The 27,387-nt window shown below is 32.3% G+C and overlaps 1 protein-coding gene across 1 annotated transcript; it reads right to left on the bottom strand.

Moving 5' to 3' along the window:
- Positions 1-1,396: 1,396 nt before the first annotated feature.
- LOC129220923 (FKBP-type peptidyl-prolyl cis-trans isomerase SlyD-like) lies at positions 1,397-27,079 on the bottom strand. Its single transcript, XM_054855358.1, has 6 exons — positions 27,010-27,079; positions 21,135-21,280; positions 19,838-19,961; positions 8,232-8,405; positions 5,379-5,642; positions 1,397-1,683 (listed from the first exon to the last, which is right to left on the bottom strand). Exons 1-6 carry the CDS (start codon positions 27,077-27,079, stop codon positions 1,397-1,399), a joined length of 1,065 nt encoding a protein of 354 aa, XP_054711333.1.
- Between the last annotated feature and the right edge of the window lie 308 nt (positions 27,080-27,387).

A 27,387-nucleotide genomic window follows, 5' to 3' on the forward strand; every position in this document is an offset into this window, starting at 1 on the left:
GAAAGACCAAAATTGAAGAATGTACACTTTCACCGGTGATTAACTGGTAATATTTGGTCGTCTTTGGAATGTGAATGTTGATAATCATGGGCTATTTTCGACTTTTACCAGATTTGGAACTTTCGTAGAAACGCATATACATAATAGCTATGAACTAAGGTGCCGTGAGAAAATTCTAATTCTTCAAAGGGTGCCGATAATTGGAAAAGTTCGGGAATCCAAGATTTAAAGTAGCTTAGATTCATCGGGGTTAAATTTTTTACAAGGCTCAGTGCTGTGCTCTCCTGGTAAGGTTATTAATGGGACTTCAGCCTTTACTTTAGAAAGAAGAATTTGCAATATTATGCACAGTTCATTTTATGGTTCAACATTTCTATTGTTAGTTTGCAGGTTTTTTTTTTTTTTTTTTTTTTTAAGAGTTGCTGAAATTTTTCTTTCTACATTGCCATATTCTATTCGATGTTATAAATGATCGAAATTTCGCAATGTTGTGAAGGAAACAGATACTTTTTTTTTCTGCTTAAAAGTAATTCTAATTTTATTTAAAAAATTTAATTTGTATCCTCTTTCTCACGATTCTCAAGGTTGCACTACATGGCTGAATAAGTTTGAACCAGGCTAATTTAATTTTTAATGGATTTCCAGATCATCGTTTCTTAATTTTAGAACAAATATACATCACTTTAGGAGAGTTTCTTCCGTTTTATGCCAACTAATACAATAAAGCTAACTAACATGCAACAATATTTGTTAGAACTGAACTTATTAAATCTCAACAGAGTCACTTCGCTGCTACAAACGATTCCTAATTGCCTATTATAGCTCTTATATACTGTCTTAGCAGGGAGAGAGGATATCATAACCCCAGAGCTTGATTTACCAATAGGTATATGAAGCAAGGTTTAGAGGTTCTCTAGCTCTGGGACCCAAAAAGCTATTGACCAAAATTTTCAAGGACAAGAAAAGGATTGTTTGTTTGATGAATTCTGCAAAATTATCAAAGAAAAAAAAACCACACACACAATTTATCTTTTCTAACGTTAAGGTTTGTGGACCGTGTGACATAGTAATTATATGCATGTGGTCTGAGTGAAATAAAGATTAACTACCACAAGTTTACAACCTGGTATGACAGCCTATAGTTGTGCATATGCGATAAGAGAAAGATGTGCTATTGTAACTTTAAAAGCACTTACTTTAATTGCTTAACTCAGAGTGTCCCCCTTCAGATATGTCCGACATTGTCAGTATTGTCCCAAAATTTCTAAATCGGTCCCTGCACACCCAATCCAGGATTTTCATTATTTAAAACAACGTTTGAACTTCACATACTTACCAAAAATGATTAGATGAGATGCTTTGGTTGAGTTACCAGAAATATGGTATCACAATTGATTTAAGGCGATTTGGCAGGTTGAGCAACGGGTACCTCTTCCCCAGCTGGTCCAGTGTAAGCACCACCAGCAAGGCGTCCTTCTGGTGTTCGTCCTATGGGAACGTGTTGGACACCAAAATTTTCCTTGATGATGCCTTCCAAGTAGGACATTTCCTGAGAATCCAGGTTCAGGGCACTTCCGTAGTTTCTGGCAGTTGGCACTTCAAGGGGCTGGTTGGCGTAAGTGGTGCCGAAAGTGTTGTGGGGCAAGATGATGCCATTGCCAGAGCGACCATAATGGTGATAACCTGCGAGAAAGGAAGATATGCATAAAAACTCATGATATTTTTTTAATTTCAAAGCTATGCAACACTTGAAATCTCAGTTTTAGAGTGCATAAAGAATGGAGTATTTTTTAACCGTAGAAAGAACAACCAAACCGCTAAATTATCGGTTTTCCATGAATGAATTCACTTAAATCATTCAAATGTTATTTTAGATCGGAAAAGCTGACAATTTTTTTACTACATTTCTCTTTCAACGAATGTAGTTAAGTAATGAATGCTAACCATTGACACTTACAGGTAATATACACAGAAAACATAACAGACTAACTTTTTGTGGGTATCTGTAAGAATAATTTAGTTCAGAAAATTCTAAATGATATTTCTCACACTCGCTAATAAACGACTTTCTCCTCCAGAATTACTACTTTTTCTATTTTGTTGCAAATCATCACAGAAGAAAAATTTTAAACTCATGTTCTGCCTAACTTGGTTTTAGTGACTTAGTGCCCTTTACTTCACATGTATATTCATAATCTTCTAGGATATACCTGAAAGCTTAGACGCTTTCACAAATGTAAAACAATCTCCAATAGAAACATTTTCTTCCTTCAGTTATTAACATCATATTTAAATGTCATTTCTGTATCAGTAAAATTTGTATTTTTTAAAGCGGTGTATGGTTGATAAGCATGTCGTTGTTGTACTTAAGTCTTGAGAAATAATACTATTGCCATGCTACTAGAGACTATTTGAGTTGGAATTACAACACTGCATTAATTAGTTTTGAGCCAGAAAAAAATAACAAAGTGTTTATTTTTAAATGTAATAACTTTTTCAAAAATCCATTTTTCAATCACTATTAAAATATAGAATATTTTTCTTACCGTGTCCACCACCATGACCATGACCGTGACCGTGACCTAGGAGGAAAAAACGTCATTGAAACAGAACATGTTCGAAAAATGATTTATGAAGTGCCAAAATGACATTACACTATTCATTAAAAAAACCAATGCATAGAAATGTTCAGCACGCTCAAATTTTATAGAAACAATCAAAATCAAGTGTTCTACTTTGCAAAAAAAAAAAAAAAAAAAAAAATAGTGAAAGAAAATTAGTTTATTTTCAAAGCAATATTAAACTATTTTATTGGTAAAACATATAACTATTTTCTTTAACATCTAATGAAAGTTAATTGAATCTTCATCGGAACATGTATTTTAAGGTAATTTTAGTATTTCTTGTTACTGTGATCAAGCACTTTCCCATGAATATGTTATTTAATTGTAATTTAAAAAAAAGTTACATTTTTCAATAAAGGACTTAATAATTGATTCTATAACCTTTAAGAAGATAATAACTATAAATTATAAACTTTAAAAATATTTGTAAGTCACATTTGTCACTTTTCCCTTTTTTTTACTAGTTTTTTTTTTAAACATCATTAAGCTGAAAAAATGACATACCGTGTCCGTGACCATGTCCGTGACCATGACCGTGTCCGTGACCGTGTCCGTGACCGTGACCATGTCCGTGTCCGTGACCATGTCCGTGACCTGTAAAAGTGAAAATTAGTTGTTAAAGCTCCAAAATGCTCAGAAGTTCATAAAAGAGTTTCAAGTAATCAGTAATTTTACTATGCCGTAGTCTAAAGAATAACTTCTCGAAAGCTAGTTTCATTAATTACAGATTAAATAAGACGATCGTTATGGGCCTAGTACATACCAATAGTTTACCATCGTATTAATTTTGAATCAGATTTTGATATCCAAAGCTATAACTTTTGTCTGAAGGGTAAGAATCAGAATTAGCTATCTATATTGAAATGTAGTTTATTTTATCAACAATAAAAATGCTTAAGTGGCGGTTATAATGGTAAATCCACTGAAACTTCAACTGCGACAAATTTCGAGTCACCACACTTCTGTTCTTGCATAGATCAATTTCTAACGCGTAAATTGAGACATCCTTCCCGCAACAAGCGAATATCATTGAGGAGTTCTGTTCATTGTGATGGTGTCATGTTTTACTTTAAGCTGTACGAACGAGAGTTGTGCAATTTTCTACCTAGAAGGCACGCGGGGGGGGGGGGGGGGGGGGGTGAGTAACTATCCTTAATGAAAAGAGCCTTAAAAATGGACAAAAGCATTTTCAAACGATTTGAAACGGAAAAGGAAAAAATTGATTGATTTCAGATTTTTAGTGTTGCTCTGACGTGGGTTAGGAAGAAATAATCGCCCGAAATACGTGCATAAATTGTCAACATAGAAAACTTACAAACTTATTTTATTTTATACTTAGTTCTACGTTTTTTTTTTTTTTTTTTTTTTTGGCAACATGTGTTAATATATTTCACATCGTACACTGAATATCCAAGATTGAGATCTTTTCTCAGTAATTCTGTATTTCTTATGCTTATTAGCATGCTCTTTCTATTGAAGATTGTTAAATGTTTATTGTAAATTATGAATTATTGAAATATTTTATCACAATAATAATAAAAATATTTTCGATGAGTGGTAAAAAGAGTAAGTACATTCTCAACTATTTTGAAAAATGGCTTACCATGTCCGTGACCGTGACCGTGTCCGTGACCGTGACCGTGACCGTGACCGTGTCCGTGTCCGTGACCGTGACCATGTCCGTGACCTGTGCAAATAAAAGTTACTTTTTGAGACTTCAGTTTTATAGACAAATAATGCTACAAAAATTTATGAAATCGTTTTGAGCTCTCTGTATTCATAAAAGCTAAGCGCTAAAGAAAAAAGTTTCATTGGTTGTTAATATAAGATTTAGACAATTACTATATGTGTAATATATCTTAACAAGGTGAAGCAAATATTTAATTTCAATTTTCTAATTTAAGTTAAATAAACAGAAAGTTAAGAAAAAGCGTGGAAATCAAGCCTGAGACTTTTCTACAACAGGTTATGTTTTCTGCGTTTTCTTTTCTTTTTTTTTTTTGTTGTGCATTGCAATGCCTAAATAGTATATTTTTTGCCAAAAATAACACTTTGTAATTAACTTTGTACCCTTCAAGAAGCTATCATTAGCCCGCTTTCAACTGTGATAAAGTTTTTGTATGTTGCGTTTGTTATTTTTCTTGCATTATATTCAACAATTTTCTTTGAACATGGGTAGTTATTAAACTTGAAAAAAATGCTTACCATGTCCGTGTCCGTGTCCATGACCGTGACCATGTCCGTGGCCGTGACCATGACCGTGTCCGTGTCCGTGACCTGCAAAGGTAAAAGTAATTTTTGTAGCTTCAATTTGATAGACAAATAATTTGCAAAAGTTAATGAAAGCGTTTCTTGTAATTTTAATAGTTTCATGTGTCTACTAAATCTTAGTGGTATTTGAAAATAGCTGTTTAAAAAAAGTTTCATTTGTTGCAGTAATTTAAAAAAGGTTAACGAACATTACCTTCGTAAATCTTACTGTTTGAGGCAGATTTTAAATTTCCGCAGTCAATTTTTTTCACATTCGTTTTTATACATGAACACATTCCCCCCCCCCCCCCTCTTTTGCTCTATTTTACTACAAAAATCAGTTTATAGACAATTTCATGGCCTTTCAATAAGGTTAGTATTATCATGATTTGAACATTTTTTATTTAAAGTTTTCATTTCTAATATTTTTTATGCCATTTTGAGGTTTACTGCAATCAATATCACTTAACTTGAAAAATGGCTTACCATGTCCGTGACCGTGACCATGTCCGTGTCCGTGACCATGTCCGTGTCCGTGACCGTGTCCGTGACCATGACCGTGTCCGTGACCATGTCCGTGTCCGTGACCATGTCCGTGTCCGTGACCGTGACCATGTCCGTGTCCGTGGCCGTGACCATGTCCGTGTCCGTGACCATGTCCATGTCCGACACCATGTCCATGTCCGTGGCCGTGACCATGACCGTGACCATGACCGTGACCATGTCCATGACCATGGCCATGACCATGTCCGTGCCCATGTCCATGTCCTGAAAAAACAAAAAAGTCTAATTTTAGCTTCAACTTGATCGATAATTAACTCATAAGTTTATGAAACCGTTGTATGCAATCTTTGTATTTCATATTGTAATCTAAATAATCAAGCTCTAAAAGAAGTTTGATTGGTTTTAGACTAAAAAATGTAGGCAATTGTTATGGTCCTGATGCATTTTAACAAGTTTGATGCTCTTTGTGAGCTACAACTTAATGATATCAGGTTAACAAGGACAAGTTTAACAGTTATCTACAGAAAAATTACTTGGTTCATCCTTATTCAACTCTGAAGCCTACTAATAATTGAAATAGAGGATACACTCCAGCGGGTACGACAAAGAAATTTCCTCGGTAGTTTTAATTAACCCTAATAGAATATGAAATGTTAAATAATTTTTGAGACATTTAAATATTAAATATCTTATCCTGCAACTTTTTGTGGAGCATAGCTGCCTACCTTATATCGCAGAATTTTGAACGCACTAGTTATTTATTCTTTTTTTTTATTCCATCTGTATTTCTAATTATTTTTATTCGTAAATTGCAACGACGGAATCCTTGTAAATGTTTCTTTTTCTTTTTTTTTTCTTTTTTGGAAAATAATGGATTTTTTTTTTGTTTGTTTTTGTTTTTTAATAACAATAATCAATTGAAAAATGAAATTGTGTCCTCGGTTATGATTGAAAGATGCGTGTACATGTAATGATTAACGTTAAAATTAGGCATGAAATTTTTCTACAAACCCCACGTCTTTGCATTGGTTATAATGGCAAAACGGTTTACATTTTGCAACAAAAAAAAAAAACCTTTTAAAAACAAAGCCCCCTTATATTACCTTTTGAATAATAAAACATTATTTTTAAGTTGAGCTTGTTATTTTTGACAGGTAAGTGTTCCAAATAAGACCAACATAAGGTTCAAGACCTTAATATACCTCGCGTATTTATGGTTCAACTGACCCAATCTTTGTACATTCATCAAATGGCTCATGAAAAAGAAGAAAAATAATCATTCCAGATGAAATTGTAAGTTGGTTGCAGTTTAATTTTAAAAAATGGCAAATGGCTTTCAATTGGCAAAACCACCTAAGAAAATTTTTGAAAAAAAGTTTTGGCAGCATTACTTGGAATTGAAAGTATTTTACCATGTCCGTGACCGTGTCCGTGACCATGCCCGTGTCCATGACCATGGCCGTGGCCGTGACCATGCCCGTGTCCGTGACCGTGACCATGCCCGTGTCCGTGACCGTGACCATGCCCATGACCGTGACCATGCCCGTGTCCGTGACCATGACCATGACCGTGACCGTGACCTGTGAAAGAAAAATAATGCTTATAAACTTTATAAGCGACTAAAAGTCATGTGTTTATAAATGGTTTTATGCGCTCCTTATAAATTTCATTTTGATGTGAAGAACGACTGTTCTTCACTACCCCCTTCATTAATTTTAGACAAAAAGTTTATGCTATAACTGCAAGTCTAATACGTCTTAAAAGGTTTGAGGCAGATTTTGACTTTCAACTATACAATTTAATTTTAAAAACTTAGCGTTTTTGGCAAAGAAAGATTACTTATCAAAATGTTACTTGTTAAATGGAAAGTAAGTGCCGGTTATTAAGATAGATATGCTCCAGCAGCGACAGAGACTAAATCGGTGTGTCATCCAACTTCTGTTACTCTCTTATTCAGTTTCTGCTGAAGCATAAGGAAGCTCTTTTATGACTCCTTCATTAGAAGCCGGAGATACCCAGCTGATGCTGTCACGTGGATTAACCCTTTTTGCAAAATAAAGCTTCTTTATCAGAAAGTGTTTTGATGCAAGTGCAAATACTTTTACAAGAGCAATTAAATGGAGACTTCTGTTCACTGAAGTGGAGTTGCATATTAATTTCAACTGCTACAGCTTGAGTTCTACCCTATTCTACCAATAATGCGCCGTTAGTGATGATAGTATCAGAAATTATTAATTCGGAACATTGTTATTATTATCTGTTTATTTATTACTTTTATTTTTATCTTGTTCTTTTTTTTGGTATTATAATTATCTCCTCCCCCCCGTTTCTTCTATGTTTATTGCTTGAATGTTAAGAATAAATTAAGAACTGGCTATTGCATAATACAAATCAGATTTTTTATTCTTAAGATGTTTTTTCCTTCGTATTATTGAAATATTTTTCTGAATTTCTTTAAATGAAATCATTAATTGAAAATTTTATAAATTAAATTTAACTTACTATATCTTCACTCAATCATCTTCACTTAGTAGTGTTACAAATACCTAAATGAAGGCGTCACTATCCACAGTAACTAATTGAAACGAGCTCCAAAATCGCAAGAAAGACTTTCAAAAGGTTTTTAAAAGGGAGGAAAAGCTCATTTCTTTGATCGTTAACTAACCTTCACAGCTTAACTTTTTCATTAGTTGAAGTGTTATTTTTAAATGCAAGATATCTCACCATGTCCTCCACCATGTCCATGTCCGTGACCATGACCATGTCCATGACCATGTCCTCCTCCATGACCATGTCCTCCTCCGTGGCCATATCCTCCGCCGCCACCACCGCCTCCTCCTCCGTGGCCGTAACCGTGTCCATATTCTCGACCTTCGGTCAGTCCCCCGATGTTGCCTTTTTCATCAGTGGTGTAACCGTAGCCGAAACCACCGTCCTTGCCCACTCCATAGCTGATCTCATGGTTGCCAGGCAACTTGATGGTCTTTTCGTAGGAACCATCGGAGTTGTAAGCAGTCTTGACTTCTCCTGCAAAAAATTGGTATAATTTAAAAAGCCTTCTACTTGCTCAAATTGGCATTTAAGTTTCACAAAATACACTTCATTAGCTGTCTTTTTATTCTGCATCTACCTGCCCATTAAGCTTGACAGCTATGATAGTATTTTGAATAATCGTGACAGAGAAATCTGTATGGACTATTCTTCCTAAACAGGGTGAGCGTTATTAATGGTGTGCTAATGGATTCTTTCTCGAGTCAGTGCGTTTCTTATCGTAATACGCTCAGGTTCGAATTCAAAGTACGATATATTGCCGATTATCTGAACTTCAATTGACCGAAATGTCGAATTATTCAAACATTCTAGTCCCTTTTTAAAACTGACCTTGCAAGATCGAAAACATTAACCCAATGTTCAAGATAATAAGGACTTGAGAGAAGGGGGCAAGGCAATGGAATTCTAACAACCCAATCCTAGCCTGGATAAAATATGAAGAAAATTTGCTCACGCAATATATTTAGTCTACGAATATCCTGCTAAATTTTACTGAAGCTTACATTTGCTGTTTTTCCAAAAAATAGATTTCAGCCGTTTTCAGAATGTCATAAGGATCCATAGAGTTGATTGTCTGAATATCCGAACTATTTCGTATCTAAACTACAACCCGCCTGACAGATTCGAATAATCGACTTTCAACCTAGTGATTTCAATACCGGTATACCGAATAATGGTACTATCGAGCAATTTGGTAATTTTGTAATAACAGTACTTGTTGAAATAAAATACCGGCATTTTCGGTATTAGCTGAAAAAATAATACCTTTTAATTTAAGAGCTTTCAATTTAATTTACTAAATGCCTATTATTATTTTAAGTGTACATTTCTCTTTTGATGAGAGAGTACTAAAATCAATCTATTCATGTTAAAATTTGGTTTGAAAAGCACAGATTAAAAGAATATCACTAAATAAAAGTAGCGGAAAGATTACAAAGTGGTATTTTCACCCCCAGATGGTTTGATGAATCGCACTTTCATGCGTTTGTGGGCACTATATTTTTATTTTTTAAATATCCTTGATCACTCACTTTTCTTTTTGTGAAACTTAATTTTAAGTGTAATTATGAATGTATTTGTGCTAGGAATAATGTATTATAGCAATCAATTGCAGCAATACTTTATGATAATTGTTTTATACGTTGGTCTCAATGGTACTGGATTTTGAGAAAACTTTTTGCTGTAATGTAACGAATAGTAACTTGTTGTCACCATATGCTATTCTGTCTCGTTATTTAACTTTAAACTTACTTGGTGAGATAACAGTTAACAATTACATAGTACCTTGAAAATTTGCATAAAGGATAGGCATAATAAACTGAAGCATATTTTCAGATATTTACATAATTGTTAAAAATTTTGAAAAGAAACAAAAAACGAACAAACGAAACTATCAAAAGATCAAATTTAGCTAAGTTCTTGGCGAATTTCAAACCAGGGTTAATAAAAAGCAAACATAATCCTATCCTGAGCAATAGGAAACTGTTGAAGATGATGTTGATATGGGAAAAGAATTGTTCCTGCAAGAAAAATTGCATCTAGCTATAAATTTAAAAGAAAAATCTACCCACAATACAAAAGAAACACATGCACGCACAAAATGATTTTTACAAAACCAAGAGGCAAGGTACCGAATTATATGAGAATGAAGGATTTGGAGAAAATTAGAGGAAGTTTATCCCGCATTATTAACAGTACCGTCGACCGGCGTGAATTCTTAAGGAGTATTTTCAACTGTAGGGAATTTGTTCACTAAATTGAGTTCCAGGTTTAGTGATTACTCAATAGATGCGTTACGTTTTGTACTACTGTTGATATTTAATTGTGACACTCGTCGCTTCATTTTATACTTGTCCATAATATGATTTCATAAATAATGCACTTTCTGCACAAAATTATGAAATATGGCAACGAAACAATATGTTTTTAATCTTTTCTTAAGAAGTTTTTAATACCGGAATTAATATTGGTATTCCGGTATCACGTTTTAAGAAATACCGAATACCGGTATTGCATTTTTGGTCCGGAATTGAAATCACTATTTTAACTATTACATCATCAGAAAACCTTTAGAAGCAAATAGAGAAAGTTTTAAAATACGACGAATTTATCATAAATAATTAATATTAATACCAAAGGAGAAAACTTCAACGAATACAATGGAAAGTTAAATGGATTTGAAAGATATTTTAAATGTAGGAAAAAGACTTAAAATTTCGGAAACTGGATTTTCATTTTTTGTAAATTAATTTTTGCAAGATATTGTTGAAGAAGAATCATAATTTTGGTAAGAGATTTTTAGTAAGGAAAGAGGACAGACATTACAAATATGTAGTTCATTTCTGCAACTTAGTTTTTAAGCTCGGATCAGAATCAAACTGTACACATTTGGAGATGGCTGCCTACCATCCAACTTCAGGTTTTAGTACCTTTTATTGATTTGAATATTTGTACTCTGTGAGAAACTTCAGATCAAATCAAATACGGAGAATATGTTCACTCGTAAAAAAAACTATTCAGGACCAAATTTCAATTAAGATATAACTTATTTGAACTTTCCGATGAATCGTAATATTAAAAAATCATTCACATTTTGCCATTCGATTTCAAACGTCTCACATAATTGCTGCAGATAATTGAACACTTTTGTCCCCAAATTTCAAAGAATCGATCGAGGATCTTACTTAAATATTTTACACTTTATCACTAAATTCTTATTGTATTTTCTTTATAGTCAAAATTTTGAAAATATTATTTTGTTAAATTCTTTCTTTTACTTATTTTATATCTTAATGTGCATTTTATATAGCATTTTAATTAACTTGCATTCCGATTTTATTAAATTAAAAATAAAATAGGTAACCGTTAAAATATTAGGTGAGTCATTACCAGCTATGAAAAACCGAGCTGCTGTCCTTTTTGACATCATGCCTGCCCATCACTAGTATATAAGCTTATAAATAGTCAAACCTTATCTTTAGTTAAACCTTTCGAAACGCGATCAAGAAAACCTCAATACAATCTTCTCATTATATTCTCGTTTGAAAATTTATAAAACTCCTTTTATTTTATATTTTATAACTTTTTAAACTCTTACGGATAGTCCTCGTTAGATTTTTGCCTTTTTTAAAACCAACTTCTATTTAATGGAATTAATTTGGTAAGTTGACTCATATTTGTGGGACACACACATTGTGATCTAAAAAATAACCGAAAATTTTAATGATGGAATAACATAAGCGTGGTAATAGGTTTTAAAGATAATATTTATTCAGAATAGGATCCATTAAAATCAGTACAAAAATCAGTACAGAATACAGTACAAAATCAGTACAGTTTTGAACAGTTAACCTATGTATCCGTAGAGTGTTTGAATTCGGTTTTGGGAATGTTCTTGAGCAGCTGTGTAATGCTGCTTAAGGCTCTTCTAAACCTCTCCGTAAAATCTGACACGGCGAAATCACGAAATCTGTGGCAACACAGAGGGTGTTTCTGGGAGGGTCTAACTCGATTTTTTTTGCACTGCTAATTGGTCAGATTTCATGATGGACAGCGTCAATCACTGACTACGTGAATGGACAGCCATAAATCTAAGCTGTGCCCGAAGGTACTGTCTTTGCGATCGGACGAGGGCAGAGAGAGCTGCGAAAGATTCGAAGGATCCTGTTCCAAAACATGTTTCCCACCCGGCCTGTTTCCCCTCCGTAAATAAGTAAACATGTGTTTTCGTTTCAAAGTGTTTCTAGAGCTGACTGCTTACGATTTCCGAGAATTTAGTATTCAGCGAAAGGAATAGCAGGGAAAGCTGTCTGAGTTTTCCACTCAAGTTCTCCCGCCAAAGGGTGACAGAAGAAAAGAAGAAAGAAGACCATGTGTCAGGAAATTAACTTATTCTGCAAACTATAAAATTTGCAGAATGCGTAGAAAATAGAATTGAGAAATGAAGGCAGAAAAAAAAGAGAGAAAAGAAAAGTTATAATATAAATTCAAGTGCTTTATTAATCATCTAAATTTCAATATTGAACATGGTGCGCACAAATGATGAACAAAATTTTTAAAAATCGAATTTCCGAAACTACTGCACATATCACAATAAGTGATACTTGAGAATAAATAGGAACATTCTAAAGTTTTTTTTTCCCTTTTCAGTTACAAACAGGGGCGGAGGGCGGGAACAGAAATTAACGTTGCGAGGGGGGAGGGGGATGTATAATAGTCATTGAGATAAAAGGCGCAATTTCAAGAACTATCACTAACAAAAACAAAAACATATTCCACTATAAATATGGATGTTATTCTCAGACATTAGTCATTCGCCCTGAATAAAATTTTATCAGTTCCACAATGCTACAAGTTAGAAATAAATTCCCGTTCCTTGAATCTATTTTTTCATATCAACTGATGTATTTGACTGTACTCGGGTTTTCAACGCAACATTTCAATCCGAAGAAAGGAGCAAGTAATAAAAACTACCTAATAACATAACATAAAATCAAGTTACATGATATAAAGTGGAAACAATAGATCGCAGTCCGACGGAAAAGGTATTTCTACTTCTTTCATTCGATTTAAAACTGCTCAGGGTTTGAATTTTTTAATGCAGTAATGAAAATAATTCAGATCAGTACAATAATGGACACCTTGAGAACAAAAATTAACATTACACAAAAACGGTGAACTGTGCACTGGAAAATTGTTAAAAGCCATTTTATAACTGCCGAGCACAGACCAGGCATAAAAAAAAAAAAAAAAAAAAGGTTCAAAAGGTTCGCGTACATTCAAGGAGGATATGATAAAAATTCTAATTTTATCAACCCAGTATGTCGAAGGGAAACATGTTAGGAAATATTTTTTTATCATTTCATTGAACAAAAGAACCTTTCAGTAATTCATGCATTAGAGACGTACCGAGTAGCACTTTGGTCGAGTATCGAGTTCCAAGTTCCAATTATGTTTTAAGAAGAACCACCGACACACACGTGACGAATTTTGAACTCAGTGGTCAGTGGAAGAGTAGTATATACCTCCATGTCCACACACACACACACACACAAATAATAGTTTTAAAAACAAAATTCCAGCCGAAATTTAATTGCGCATTATTGAAAAGATTTGTTTCTGTCAATAATTTTGACAAATAAGTTATTTTTTAAATTAAAAATAAACAAATACATAAAAGGTAGTGTTAATCAAGTTGGAATTAAAACAAATTATATCAATCCATACTTCTAGTCCGCCAAACGTAAATAATGTTTAAAAGCAAGTGAAACAACGTTAACACACTCTCAGAAATGGACTTTCATATTCGACGAAATTTTCTTCGTTTCTGACGAAATCGCTTCCAGGGATATGCTCCGAGCGAACATTTCGTCAAATTGAGGAAACTGCTTTCGTCTCTGGTTTGAAGATGCGAATTTCGTCAAATGTAACGAAATATTTCTTCATTCTAGTTTCGTCAAATCGACAATCATTTTCGTAGTTTTGAGAGTATTAGTTTCGTCAAATTAATTTCGTCATATTTGAGTATGTTAATTTCGTAATTTTTTGAGTTTATTTTTTATTTTAATTTTTCTTTTTTGAGCTGATTAGTTTTCTTTCTTTTTTTTTTTTTTTTTTTTTTTGACAATACTGACGAACCTCGTTAATTCGAACACGCTTAAAAATAATTACTTCTAAAGCGGACTTTTTTGTATTCTCTGTCCCATTGTTTTTGTTTTTCGAATAAGACGAATTCTGTTAAGAATAATCGATTTTAATGATCCATTAAAGTTCGTTTTAACGAGGTTCGACTGTATCTTATAAGATTTAGTCAAATCTTCACTTCAGAATCTTACCACCATAATTTCCCACTTTGATGCGCATAGTCACACTCACAAGCCCGTCATTTACGGGGGGGTTGACATTCCCCCCCCCCCCTTGATTTTTGAACATTTATTCTTTACGTACGAAAGGCCGTGGTTTTAGTTAGTTCTCTATAAAAATTTTGAAGAGTGTACACCTTTTTCCACAATTGGAAAAAAAAATCGAAATGACTGGCCTGCACTCCCCCTCTCCGCCTAAAGCAAAAGGCAAGTATTTGTTGAAAAAAGAGACACATAAAAGATGTTAAAAAAAATTTTATTAATGTAAAAATACAAGCAGACAATTTCTTTAAAATGTAAAAATAATTATTGCAAATTCAAGTTAAAGAACAATGAAATGATGTCTGGGAATTAGGGCTTTACGATGCATCGATGCATCGTAAAGCCCTAAAATTAAAATTGGAACGGTTTGGTTCTTTTTTTGGCGTTCCAAAAACCACCTACGTTCCTACTCGGGTGCCCAAGTACCTCCCTGCCGTGTGTGTGTGTAACGGAAACAAACTGTTGATTATATATAACTAGCGACGATTATTCATAATTTTCAATAGACTTGGTAAATATGATACATTATGTAATGTTTATCAAATTTACTAGTTTATTCACATAATTTCCTATTCGTGGATAATGCAATAAATTAGGATTATTTGTGGAGTAATGAGATCTTAATTGCAAAAACTGAACATTTTCAAGCAACACCAGAAAACTCAATCGTCTAAAAAAAGAAAAATGTCTCGGTTGCAATTTAAATTTCTAATAATATTTCAATTAAAAAACTGAAATGTGCCTTTTTTTTTTTGTACATTACTTTCATTTCTTGCCGTGGAAAATGTATATTAGATAATAGTTTTAATTCTATAAAAAAAAAGTTTATATTATTAACTATTTAATGTTTACCTAAACAAAACGGAACTTCAAATTTAATTACATATTTAGAATTCTATATAATGTCAAAGTCTTGAAAATTAAAGATCTGAAAGTAAATGCATAACACACAAAGCCTCGATATCAAAAAGCAAATCAAGCCAATATTCTAAAGAAAAACATTTTCTTGTAAGATAACCTATTCAGACTCATTCTGCTGTGACTTTCCGAATTATTAGCAACTTTTTTACTAAACTTCATTTTCAAAGGCATCGTTGTGTGTGATATATCTGATCCTTCCAGAAAGAGACGATTATTTTTAATTAATATTGCTAGTTCAGGAACATTGTCAAGCAAAATATTTTTTCTATACAAACTGACCTGATTTTTAGAAAAGCTATGGACTTTTATTGTATTCACCACTACGAGTCAAGAAATATATTTGATAAATATTAAATAGTAGTCATACCCACACGGCTTTGCTTGTAGTAGAAAATTAAAAGGTCTTATGGTTCGCCTGTATAATTACAGAAAATGTATGGTGAATTTTTCGCCTATTGGCTTACCATATTACGGTTCCACGTTATGATAACTTGGTAATTTACTCGTCCGTCGTATGATAATTTTGCTCGGGAAAGTGTTCTTAAAATTGGAGTAGAAAAAGAACAAAATCGAATTTTCGAAAAATTGCTTCGAGATGCACACCCCACGCTACAAACTAACTTTGTGCCAAATTTCCTGAAAATCGGCCGAACGGTCAAGGCACTATGCGCGTCACGGGAACCGGACATAACGTCCAGATCCATAACGTCCACGGACATAACATCCATGACCAAAACGTCCAACGGACAAAACATCCGAGGGACAAAACGTCCGACGGACATAACGTCACAGAGATCCAGACAACCAGACATCCTCCAGACATCCAGACAGACTTCAGCTTTATTATAACAAAGACTATTTCCCAACTTTAGTGGCAATGGGGTTGATTCCAAAATTAAAAGTTTTTTTTTTTTTTTTTTTTCCCTGAAAGAGCATGCTTAAAAACATTCGCAACTCCAATAAACTATAGGGGGCGCTGCAATCACTGTCTAATAGTGGATGTAAAAGGTAGAACAAACAGATGCCGTAACTTATAACCTGCTTTGACGGTGAATGACAGTAATTTTTGATCGTGTTTGTGGGAAGCTTTCATTTCTATTCTTCTGAAATTACATTACACAACAAACTGTCTGAAGCCTGTAATTTACCCAAAGAAAACACGTGGCATGGAATGTTTTACCTTTTTCTTTAATATTGTTAATCACCGCAAGGTAGCGTATTCGAGCTCTGGAGTTGCAAATAGAATCTGACCATTCTTTAAATAATTTGACTAAGTTTAATAATTTTAAAAATTTATTTTAATCGGTACGCTTTTATTATGTACGCTTCTGCCGATGACAACACAAATGATGAAATACCATTCACTGTTGCCATTCGTAGAGCGTAATATTTAATTCGCATCTTTACTCAAGTGTAATGGCAACGATATGGTTGATAGCAAACGTAGAGCGCAATATTTAATTCGCTTCTTGAATACAATAACGTGAAAACGCAATACACAGATGCGCCTAAGTACATCATTTGTGACGTCATAAAGACCACGTCTTATTTTCAAAATCGGACATGTTAAAAAATAAGCATCTGGAAATGAAAGTTTTTTTCTCGCTTCATGTTTTTTTTTTTTGCTTATTCTATCAATTTCAGTGACTAAAAATAGTACTTCTGACTGAAGGAAACAACCCCATTTTGAATAATCTCTGGGGAATATGTATAATCGCCAGATTAATCTCATTCTACTGCACATACACTCAGGAGTGGGAAATTTCATGATTTACTCGCCACTTTTCCCCTAATGTGGCTAGTGTATTTTAAGTGAATTCGTTTATATTTTTGAAAATTTCACATCGAGATATAAATCGCAATCACTGTACTTGGCTATATATTTTTTAAATTAATAATTTAATAAAGAAATACATAAATAAAAATGGCATTTCGAATTTTTTTCCCATTATAAGATGCGGTAATTTTCACTGATTTTTCAAACAAAATAACTTCTACAATTAAACGGGGTACTTATATTAAAACAGCATTGAAAAATATATCACCTAAATAATTTCAAAAACTTATCGAATAGAACTCGAAAGAAGAAAAAAACTTCTTTTTAGAACGAGTTTCGTCGATGTCACAGAAATACAAGACCAACACACAAAACGACAAAGAATGAATGGTCATTAGTACGGATTCAGTAATTTATTGCCTGCCATTGAGGCAAAGCGGAGGAGCGGAGAAGCAGAAGACAAGACCCCAAGACCCTGAAGACCCTGGGGGAGAAGAGAAAGTGGCCCCTCAAAGTGGGAGGAAATGGGTGTGGTCTGGTGAAAGGCGTGTTTTTCGCAGTTTTTCACAATTTTTCGAAAACAAGGCTTTACTCCGTGGAGAATATCAATAGAACAAATTGTCTCAGAAACAAACTCAAAATATGTTTTTAAAGAGAAATGTTCAATCTTTTGCGCTCCTTTTTCAGTTTTTCCATATCATTTTTCAAACGTGTTAAAATAGTCGTTTAAAATTTTAAAATGCTATTAAAAAAATTTCAAAATAATTACAGAAAAAATAAAAAAGCGCATATCTAGTTCTGTGTCATAGCCATCGTTTAAAACAAACCGCATGAAAATATTCCAGTAATTTCTCGTGTTATGCTTTGCACAGGTAGCAGATTTTCCCGTAGAGAAAGCATTAGCGTCGAAATCCAAGATGGACGGTATAGAAGAGCCTTAAAAGGCTGGAACATCATCATAAAAAGCTCCTTGCCCACTTTTATTCCCCTAAACTTATAAGCTCTGAAAGCTACGTGTGGTCACCTGTAATATTTTTTTCGGTTTCGATTTAGAACACCATTTAGTTGTGGAAATTTCAAGGGTCTAGTCCGTTGGGTTTTCATTGGAGAGCACTTATTTTTTTTTTTTTTTCATGTGATCTGTCGTAATACTATTTGTTAATGATCTTTTCGATTCATTAGAATGCGCATATTTCGTTGTAACTGGCATATTTGTTAAGGGTATGCTATAAACTGAATGATCTGAGCATTTTGCCGTGTTTGGTTTAATTCGTGTAGGGCAGGAAGTCGCCATATTAGTAGATATAATTTTCCCATTTTCTTCCCCTATCAAGATGCGAATGAAAATGTACACAATGACGATGATGCAGAATGTCCTATATGCCAAAACTGTTTTCTGAAAATAATTAAAATGCACAAATATGGGTGCGTTGTACTCACTGTGCCCAAAATGTGCTTTTATGAAGAAGGAAAAAACATGAAAGAAAAGAAAATTGCGACATGTGTTTGAAACGTTAAAAAATCAGTCTTGCAATTGTTAATGAAATAGTTTGTAGCTAAAAAATATATAATTTGTGATGTTTTTAATTCATTTCTTAATATGCATTTATTGTTAATAAGTCTATTCTTTATATGTATTTACTATTATAACTTTGTTTTTAAACAATTATTACCTATTTTAAAAGGTATACTGAAGGAGGGGACAGAGAAATAGGATTTTTTCCCCTTTAATTCTTCGTAAAAGTGCATTTTTCAAAACATTTTTTTAAACAGAAAACAAGCTATTTCTCATGTATTTAAACTTAAATGCCATATGTAGGTTTCATTGATGGTGTTTAATAAATTTTTTTTGAAGTAATTGATCGTAAAATATGGTACTCAGAATCCGAAAACAGGCTCAGTGAAGAAATAGGGTCCTTTACCCTAAGTCAGTTATGTGTGATTTAAACAGCATGCAATTCTCTCAGAAATACAATTTCAGAACGTCATTTTTTGTTTGCGTGGATGAAATACAATGTAATTCTAATTTTAATTTTATTACGGCATTTTTGGTTAACGTGGTTGTGTCACACAATTTTGTCAGAGATACAAATTCACTACGTCGTTTTTATTTGCAGGGTATAAACAGCAGGCAGTTTTGTCACAAATACTATCTTATCAAGCAATTTTTATCTGTGTGACATAAATTGCATGCATTCTGCTAGAAATACTATCTTACCACTTGAATTTTGTCTGTGTGTTTTAAAAAACATGCAAGTCTGTCAAAAATACTATCTTATACCAGATCATTAGTTTTGTGCGGTTTATAAAGCATGAAATTCTGCTAAAAAAACCATCTCACCATGGCATTTTTGTTTTGTGGTTTAAACAGCATCCAATGTTATCTGAAACACAATTTCGCACCTTCATGCTTATTTGTGTGCTTTAAATAGCATGCAATTTTGTCGGAATGCAATCAAACTAAATTTATTTTACATGAAATACACCGCCAGCTCAGTCAACTCCAGCCGAAGACTGCAGTTTCGTGCTTATTAGCACTCATCAGTTCTGTAATAGCTATAAGTTTGCTTGGCACTCTTGACTTCCCCAAGAGGTTTTCCACCTCCAGCTCAGTCACTTCCTATGCCGGGCTGATGAGTGCTAATAAGCACGAAACTACAGTCCTCGGCTGAAATTGACTGAGCTGGCGGTGTATTTCATGTATTTCTGCCTTAGCCCTGGCTAATGGGCGGTAACCTAATGAATTTAAATTTATTTTGTTTGTGTTGTTTAAATAGCATGTAATTCTGCAGTAAATACAAGCTTACCGAGGCCGGCAAGATCTGCACTCCGTCCTTCGGTGATGATCTTTTCATCAGATTTGACATCATCGACCTTCCCTTGTACGTATTGCCCGAAGGCACAAACCAGGAGTATTGAAAGATGAAGCCCCTAAAAAAAACAGAAAAAAAGATTTGCAGGGTTCAGCTCCAATATTCTGCTTCTTGAAAACATTACACTATTCAAGATAAAATCCTTCTGCTAAATTTTTACAATAATGAAGTTTTAGCGAATGACCTTTCATTCTGGGAAAACACGTTTTCTTCTAAACATTAAAATAAAAGAAAAATAGTAAAAATTACTTATTACACTTAGTAATGAGATGTTCAAAAATGATGTTTTACTTTTCGCACTGAAAAATAATTATGTATAACCATCGATAGAAATCTAACAATTAGCTGACAAGTTGAAGGGAAATATTAGGTAAAGAACTGAATTACTTGGTAGTTATATCGATACACATTTCTTTTCCAGTTACGGAAATTACAAACTATTTCTCTACTGATTTTTATAAGAAAAAAAATTCTTACGACATTTATATTGAAAAAAAAAAACATTATTATTTGATTGCTTTCTAGGAAACTGATATCTAGATTGATTTGTAAAAAAGTCTTGAAACATAAATAATTTTTTTAAGCAATATTATTGTTATTTGTTTTATAGGAAGCTGATATCTAGACTGATTTGTAAAAAAATTCTTGAAACATAAATAATCTTTTTAAGCAATATTATTGTTATTTGTTTTCTAGGAAGCTGATTTCATAAACTTCATTATTTATAAAATGTCTTGAAACATTTATAAACTTTTCAAAAACATTATTATTGATAGTTTTTTTTTTTCTAAGAAGCTGATAACATGAAAACTATTTTTAGACTTTTTTATTGAAAAAAAAAGTCTTGAAACGTAGATATTTTTTTTTTAATATTATTATTGGTAATTTTGTTTTCCAAGTTGCTGATCTCATGAAAACTATTTTTAGACTTAAAAAACAAAGTCTTGAAACATTGATATTTTTTTAATACATTATTATTGATTTTTTTTCTAGGAAGCAAAAATACAATTGCAGTTCTTTGCTTACGTTTAATTACAAAATTAATAGAGCTCAAAAAAGCTAAAGAAATACTCAAATTGACTTCAAAAACAATATCATCCAGCATGCAAGTAGGCAACTAATTACACAAATGAAGAATTTTGTCGAATTTTCTGAAGCATAAACTGCTTAATGATACGATTTCACTTTCAAACGGATTCAGTCCGCTGATTTCGGGAAGGCATTAACATACAAGTGCTTCCTGACTTAAAAACTTTCCTTTAACAAAGTAAAATGCCTTCTGTTCCGTAACTATTTTTCCTGTGGGATTATCCAAAAAGCTGATCTCATAATTGATGAGTAGGTATTTCCTTACAGTTACAGTTAAATGACTCGCGGCTGTGAGGAAATTGTGAGAGTTGCAGTTTCATTCATAAATAATAGAAGTCTAACTCTCACAGCTGGCGCATTATGAGTAATTGTTTTTCCATTTAATCTCAAAGCAATTAGTAGTATGAAAAATTTAAAAAACGAAAGGGTTCACTCATTCATATTGTAATCCATCCAGCTTGTGTTTTCTGTGAGCTTATTTCGTCATTTAATCTTATAAAAACTAAAAACGCAAATTTAAAAAAAAAAAAAAGAAGTTGAAGTATAATTATGCAGCTACACACCTTCAAATGAAATTTTCTCAAATAAGAAAACAGCTGTAACACGAGGGTATCTAAATTTTAAATGTATGTTCGATAGATATAAAAATAAATCACTTGTATTTTGTTTTGTTTTCCTTCAATAAAAAGCTTCATTTTTTAAATTTCTAATTTAATTTACAAGATCATTTGTTGCTGAACAATGAACAATAATTTTAATGAATAACAATGAATTTTAATAGTACATTTTTCCTTTATCTTGCAACTTTTTTCTTTAGATTTTCGTATTATTTAGGGTAAACACATTGCAGAATTTTCAGAAAGATCACATTCTTCTACCCTCCACTATGTTCCACTCATACATTCTGAAGATGCATTTCAAATCTTCCAACTGCATTTCCATGACACCCACCGAGATGGACATGCATTTTTTGACAAAGTTCTTTAACTTATTATTGTAATTTAAAAAAAAAAAGACTAAGGTAAGTGTACCAAATAAGGCCAACCCAAGGTTCAAAGCCTAATATCTTGCTCATTTATGATTCAATTGGCTCCAACTTTTTTACATTCATTAAATGACTCATAAAAAACAAGAAAAAATCATTCCTTGAGAAAATGCAAGTTTATGTCATGTTTTTCAGCAATTTCGCAAAAAAAATGGTAAATTGAACTTATCAGAAGCACGGATCCCCAATAAGGCGAGCTCTGGAAAAAAAAACGCAAAAAGCCATTATCGAAATAACAAAAAAAAAATTGAAAAATTCTTTCATATATAAGTGTACATAAATAATTAAAATAAATGCAGCACGGGATCATATACCTTTACTCAATCCTTCGGTGTTTTAATCAGGACCCCTGAGTCCTAATAGTGCCAAACATGGCCTAATTGGACTGTAATTTACTTTTCGAGGGTTATCAAATGACAGGAAAAAAATGGTGGTACATAGCGACATTTCTTATTGAGTTCGTCAACTACTTCAATTAGGCTTTCTGGAACAATGAAAAAAAAATTTAGTCCAGTAAACTGCACTGAAACTTGAAAAGCAAAATTTACAGTAAAATTGGATCAGACACTTTGGACAAGATTTTTTTTATAAATAACTGTTGCTGCACATTTGCTTGTTGATGGAAAACTGCGTGTTGATACCGTTATCATCCGTTACGTCTTCTTATGACGGTAAAATCACGATCTAGCGAATGTTTTCTATCCTTCATAGAAGAAAGAAGGGGAGGGGGTACCTTATTAGTCTACAGGGCCTTATTTAGTACACTCACCTTATCATTTCGTACACTTTTTTCAACAATCAATAAGTTTAAGAAATAGAGGTTTATCCTACTTTTCGCCGAGATTTAAAATTCCCCCCCCCCCCTTAAATATATCAAAAAGTAAAGTCGAATTTTAAAAACAGGGGGAAGAAATTTTAAATGTCGCCGCAAAGTAGCAGACACCGAAATAGAAGCGCCTTCAATAAAAGAAACACATAAATAAATAATAAATTCAACAGTATTAAGGCAAAACAATTGCCAAAAAATATGGCCTACGCGTGGTCAAGGTTACAAGGAGCTTTATTTTCAAGTGCCTATTTTTCACAGCGGTTTCTTATAATTTCGAAACACGTATAAAAAATATTTTGGCAAATTCCGCACCTGTCTTTGTTATTTATGATAAATAAACATTTTGCCATACAAAAATGCACACTATTCATAACCAGTGAGCCAAAGTTTAACTAAAAAAGTTATTAAGTCCTACTTTTTAATAATTTTTGAGTCTATATTCAGATACCAAAATAAAAAAGATCATCCTCCTAAATAATAGGGATTAAAGTTTATGGCCAATGAGAGTGCCCAAATACTCTATAACAGCGTTTTTACAACAGTGAGTTGCTAGTATGGTTTTAGTAGGTCGTAAAACTCTAATGAATAACTACTTAGTTCAATAGTTGGAAACATTTTTGCAACTAACTTCTAAAATTGTTTTTTAAAAGAATATCATGAAACAATGCGGAGGTTGTAATTTAGCTTTTTAATGAAAGAAAACTTTGCTTTGCCTCTTCAATGAACACACTTTCAAAACGATCATTAGACTTTTTAGAAGTAGTGAAACCTGTGTAAGTTGACCACTCGCGGTGCACTACTTTCTTGGTCAACTTAAACCGGTGGTCAATTTACAGAGGTTGATTTACATGAAAAGGGTTAATTCCGTGCCTGAAAAAGCGGTCAACTTAGACAGGTGGTCAACTTATAAAGGTGGTCAACTTCACAGGTTTTACTGTAATTATTTGTTAATTTATATATTCTTATTTTCCTTATAAAAGTTACTTTTCGAATCATTAAAACCTTCTTCGTCAAGAACATGTGCTGTTAATTGAAACAATGTTTAGCATGTGACGTTAAAATGAATATAAATAAACAAAGCAAAAACATTTTAAAACAAAAAAATTGAAAAGAAAATACGACGACTAAATTGATGATCTAATTAATCAAGTACTTAAAAATAAAATAAAACATCAAAAAATGAAAATAATAAATAAATAAATAAATAAAACACGCTCCTGTGAGATGAAGTGAGTCATTATGTATAAAGTATGTGACGATGCTTAAACGTTTGGGAACCGTAACTCTGTAAGTTTTAAAAAAATGAAGAATAAAATTTTACCCAACATTTGATTGAAATGTAACCTTGATCATTTAAGTAAGCTTTCCAAAATTCAAGAATAACAGACTAATATAATGCAGTGCTGAAAAGAAAAACTAAAGAGAAAATCATATGACAGACGCATGTTTTGATGGTTTAAGTGATAAACGATTAGATTACAATTAAAACAATTTACGCATAAAAAGCATATGAGTTACGTTTCTCTTTATTTTTAGTTTCAGGAAATTTTCTCTTAACATTTATGGAAACAGAAATTTTATACATGCTTCTCGCTATTTCTAAAAATAATTAACTATGCAGTAAAAATCAATCTAACGATCATTCCTCAAATCCTTACTTTTTTTTTTTTTTGAATAACCTTAGTATGACATAAAAATCGAAGCAAACTTCTGATTTCTGAGAGATGAACGATTGAACTAAATCGTAGTGAATCAAAGCAATAGTTTTCTATGTAAAAGGTAGACTTGTACACGATTTTATTTTTTGATATGAATGACTTATCGCGATGTATCTCTAAATATTTTTTTAAAAAAAGTATTTTTCGTTGCCGCAGCTGTCTGGAACAATTTCTATCGCGAGCGTTTAAAATCTCACAGGTCAAAAAATTATTCAGTTAAAAATTATTAATACTGAACGAACTGTAGGGAGCTTTCTCATGAATAAATGTACGAAACATTGTCAGATGCAGATGGTAGTTTTGGAGCTATTTGATTTGCAAGACAACGGATTTTTTTTCTCGCTATTTTGCTGCCAAAAGCTCAACTTTTAATTAGTACGTACGATTTTTTAAATGCAAAGAGATAAACACATATATTTACTAGTAAAAAACCTCTTTTTTCGAAAAAAACATTGTTTTTAAACTTAAAAAATTTAATTTTAAAATTCAAATATACAAATTTCTAATATCAGGTAGGCATCAATCTCAATCCGTAATGCCAATAAAGAATTAAATAAAGTTTTTGAAAAAGTAAATTGCTCGTAATTGGAGAAAAGTTGAGTCATTCTTCCGCAGCAGATATAAATTAAAAATATCCATAAACAAAGAAGATGGAATCTATTTAATAGATTTTTTCATGAGACTTTTCAAATGTATTTTGAGAAAACAATACACTTTTATGTACCTGTCTTTAAACATGGTCTTTAAATTATTTTTGTTAGTAAAAACTCGTTCCTTTTTTTGTAAAAAAAAAAAAAACTACATTTTTGTGCATTTTTAACTGGAAGACAGTTCGTTTTTCTAACAATTATTTTTCATAGATAGACGTTGCGAGAATACGTTTTGAAATTCTCAAAGTTAAATGAGACAAATATGAAACTTCTACAAAAGCACCAATAATTTTACAAAACATCTAGTTTCTTAAAATAAAGGTGAAACAATATCAATTGCTTTTTTAAATCTACATTCATCATCGATGAAATACTGAATAATTTTGTTTCATAAATCGAACATGAAGCAAGGCACGTAAAACTGATTGAAAATTTTAGAGAGAATAATCCTTTTCAACTTAAATTGCCCATTGTAATTCTAATGCGCAGAAATAAATTTACCAAGGTATACATGTAAGTAAATACATTTTTAACTTAGAGAGCCCCTTCTATGTAGTTTTCATTTTTACAAAGCGTGATACATTAGTTTAAGTATTTATATTTTTTTAGAATATTTTTTTCTTGCTAATTTATTGTAAAATTCAGCATTTAAAGAAATAAATAGGGTGTTTTAATCAGAAAAGAAATGTAGCTATTTTCAAAAAAGCAAAAATAAATAAATAAATAATTAATTAAAAAAACAATAATAATAGTAATAAAATTGGTAACCCTCCCCCCCCCCCCTTCTTCTTTTTCCAATTTTCAAAACCGTTTTACTTGATGATTTAGTTAACTATTATTTGAGAAGTTAATACTTGATCTTCATTTTTACATTATTTATCAAAAACTAATTATTTATTTCCTAATTTAAATAATTAATTACTTCCGAATGGAAAAACTATCGTGTAATTTCGTACTGGTGACGGAAGGAAGAAGCACGGTTTGCTTCAAGTTGTTAACTAATTTAACATACCTTTCTTTGCAAACGCGTAGATTACTTAAAGTGTAAAAGCCTAAGTACAAACGATAAAAAATAAAATATTTTATGAAAAGAGAATATAATCATAACCGTAATATCATATCAAATTGAAAAAAAAGCGTTAAGGTCCCAGTATTGTAAAATTTCGAAAAAAAAAAAGTTCCAAAATTACATTTTAAAAACTTCTAATTTTTTTAATTCGTATCACCTTACTAATTTTGCGTAAAATCTTTTAGAAACCTAATACTTTATTGAAATATATATTTGTATATCATATGATAGATGATTATATATGAAACTACGCTATTTTTCAGTTACTACCACGTGCAGTTTTAAACAGTTATAATTAAGTTAGACGTAAAATAAATATGCATCAAAAATATATTTGGTCCATTTTGAACATTTAATTTTGTGCTCGATTGGAACGTAAAAATACACTGGGGAAAATTTTAAATTTAAAAAGTAAAATTAAAATTAAAAAAAAAGAAATGTTAAATTAAAAAAGTGAAATTAAAATTTAAAAAAATTAAAAAAGAAAAGAAATGCTAATTAAAAAAGAAAAAATGAAATGAAAAAAAAAGAAATGAAAAAAAGTACAGCGTAACGTTTTTCTGAAAACCTATTGCCCCTCTGTACACTGCACAATGTCTTAGAGATTACACGCAACTTTCACCTAGTTCTACGAGATCTGAAAGAGAAATTTTCCAATTGGTAATCCATGCGAGCAAATCCACTTTATCCACACTAGCTTACTTACCACTAACTTCATCTTTGTGGAGGTATCCGTTTGATGGAGAAATTATGCCGATTCTAGCTTTTATATCCATCGAAAGCTAAATCTCACTCAAAATGAGTCAAGCCCCTCCCCCTTGACGACTGATTGGATAAGAGCTTCCGAATTTTTCAACAGCAACAACAAAAAAAGATCTATTTTGTTTTATCGAGATTAAACTTTTGCTAATTTGTGTTTCCTTCTTTCCTCACCAAATCGAACAGGAAGCGACGGCTCCTCCTGGCTCCATGGATACCTTTCCAAAGCAGCAGGATATCCAAGTGAGAAGTAATCCGTCAGTCGCGTGGTGGATTGAACGGACTGGTGCACGAGTCTGATGTTTTGTTTCCTTATTAGATTTAT

Source organism: Uloborus diversus, chromosome 4 (assembly GCF_026930045.1).
Source record: "Uloborus diversus isolate 005 chromosome 4, Udiv.v.3.1, whole genome shotgun sequence".
Lineage (NCBI taxonomy): Eukaryota > Metazoa > Arthropoda > Arachnida > Araneae > Uloboridae > Uloborus > Uloborus diversus.

What these genes read in the sequence shown, in the direction of transcription:
- LOC129220923 (XM_054855358.1), bottom strand. Translation starts at nt 27,079, where the DNA reads ATGGATATAAAAGCTAGAATCGGCATAATTTCTCCATCAAACGGATAC. An exon ending in CCACAAAGATGAAGTTAGTG is followed by an intron (nt 21,281 to 27,009) that starts GTAAGTAAGCTA and finishes ATTTCCTCACAG; the next exon opens with CCGCGAGTCATTTAACTGTA. An exon ending in TTTTAAGTCAGGAAGCACTT is followed by an intron (nt 19,962 to 21,134) that starts GTATGTTAATGC and finishes TGTTTTTTTTAG; the next exon opens with GGGCTTCATCTTTCAATACT.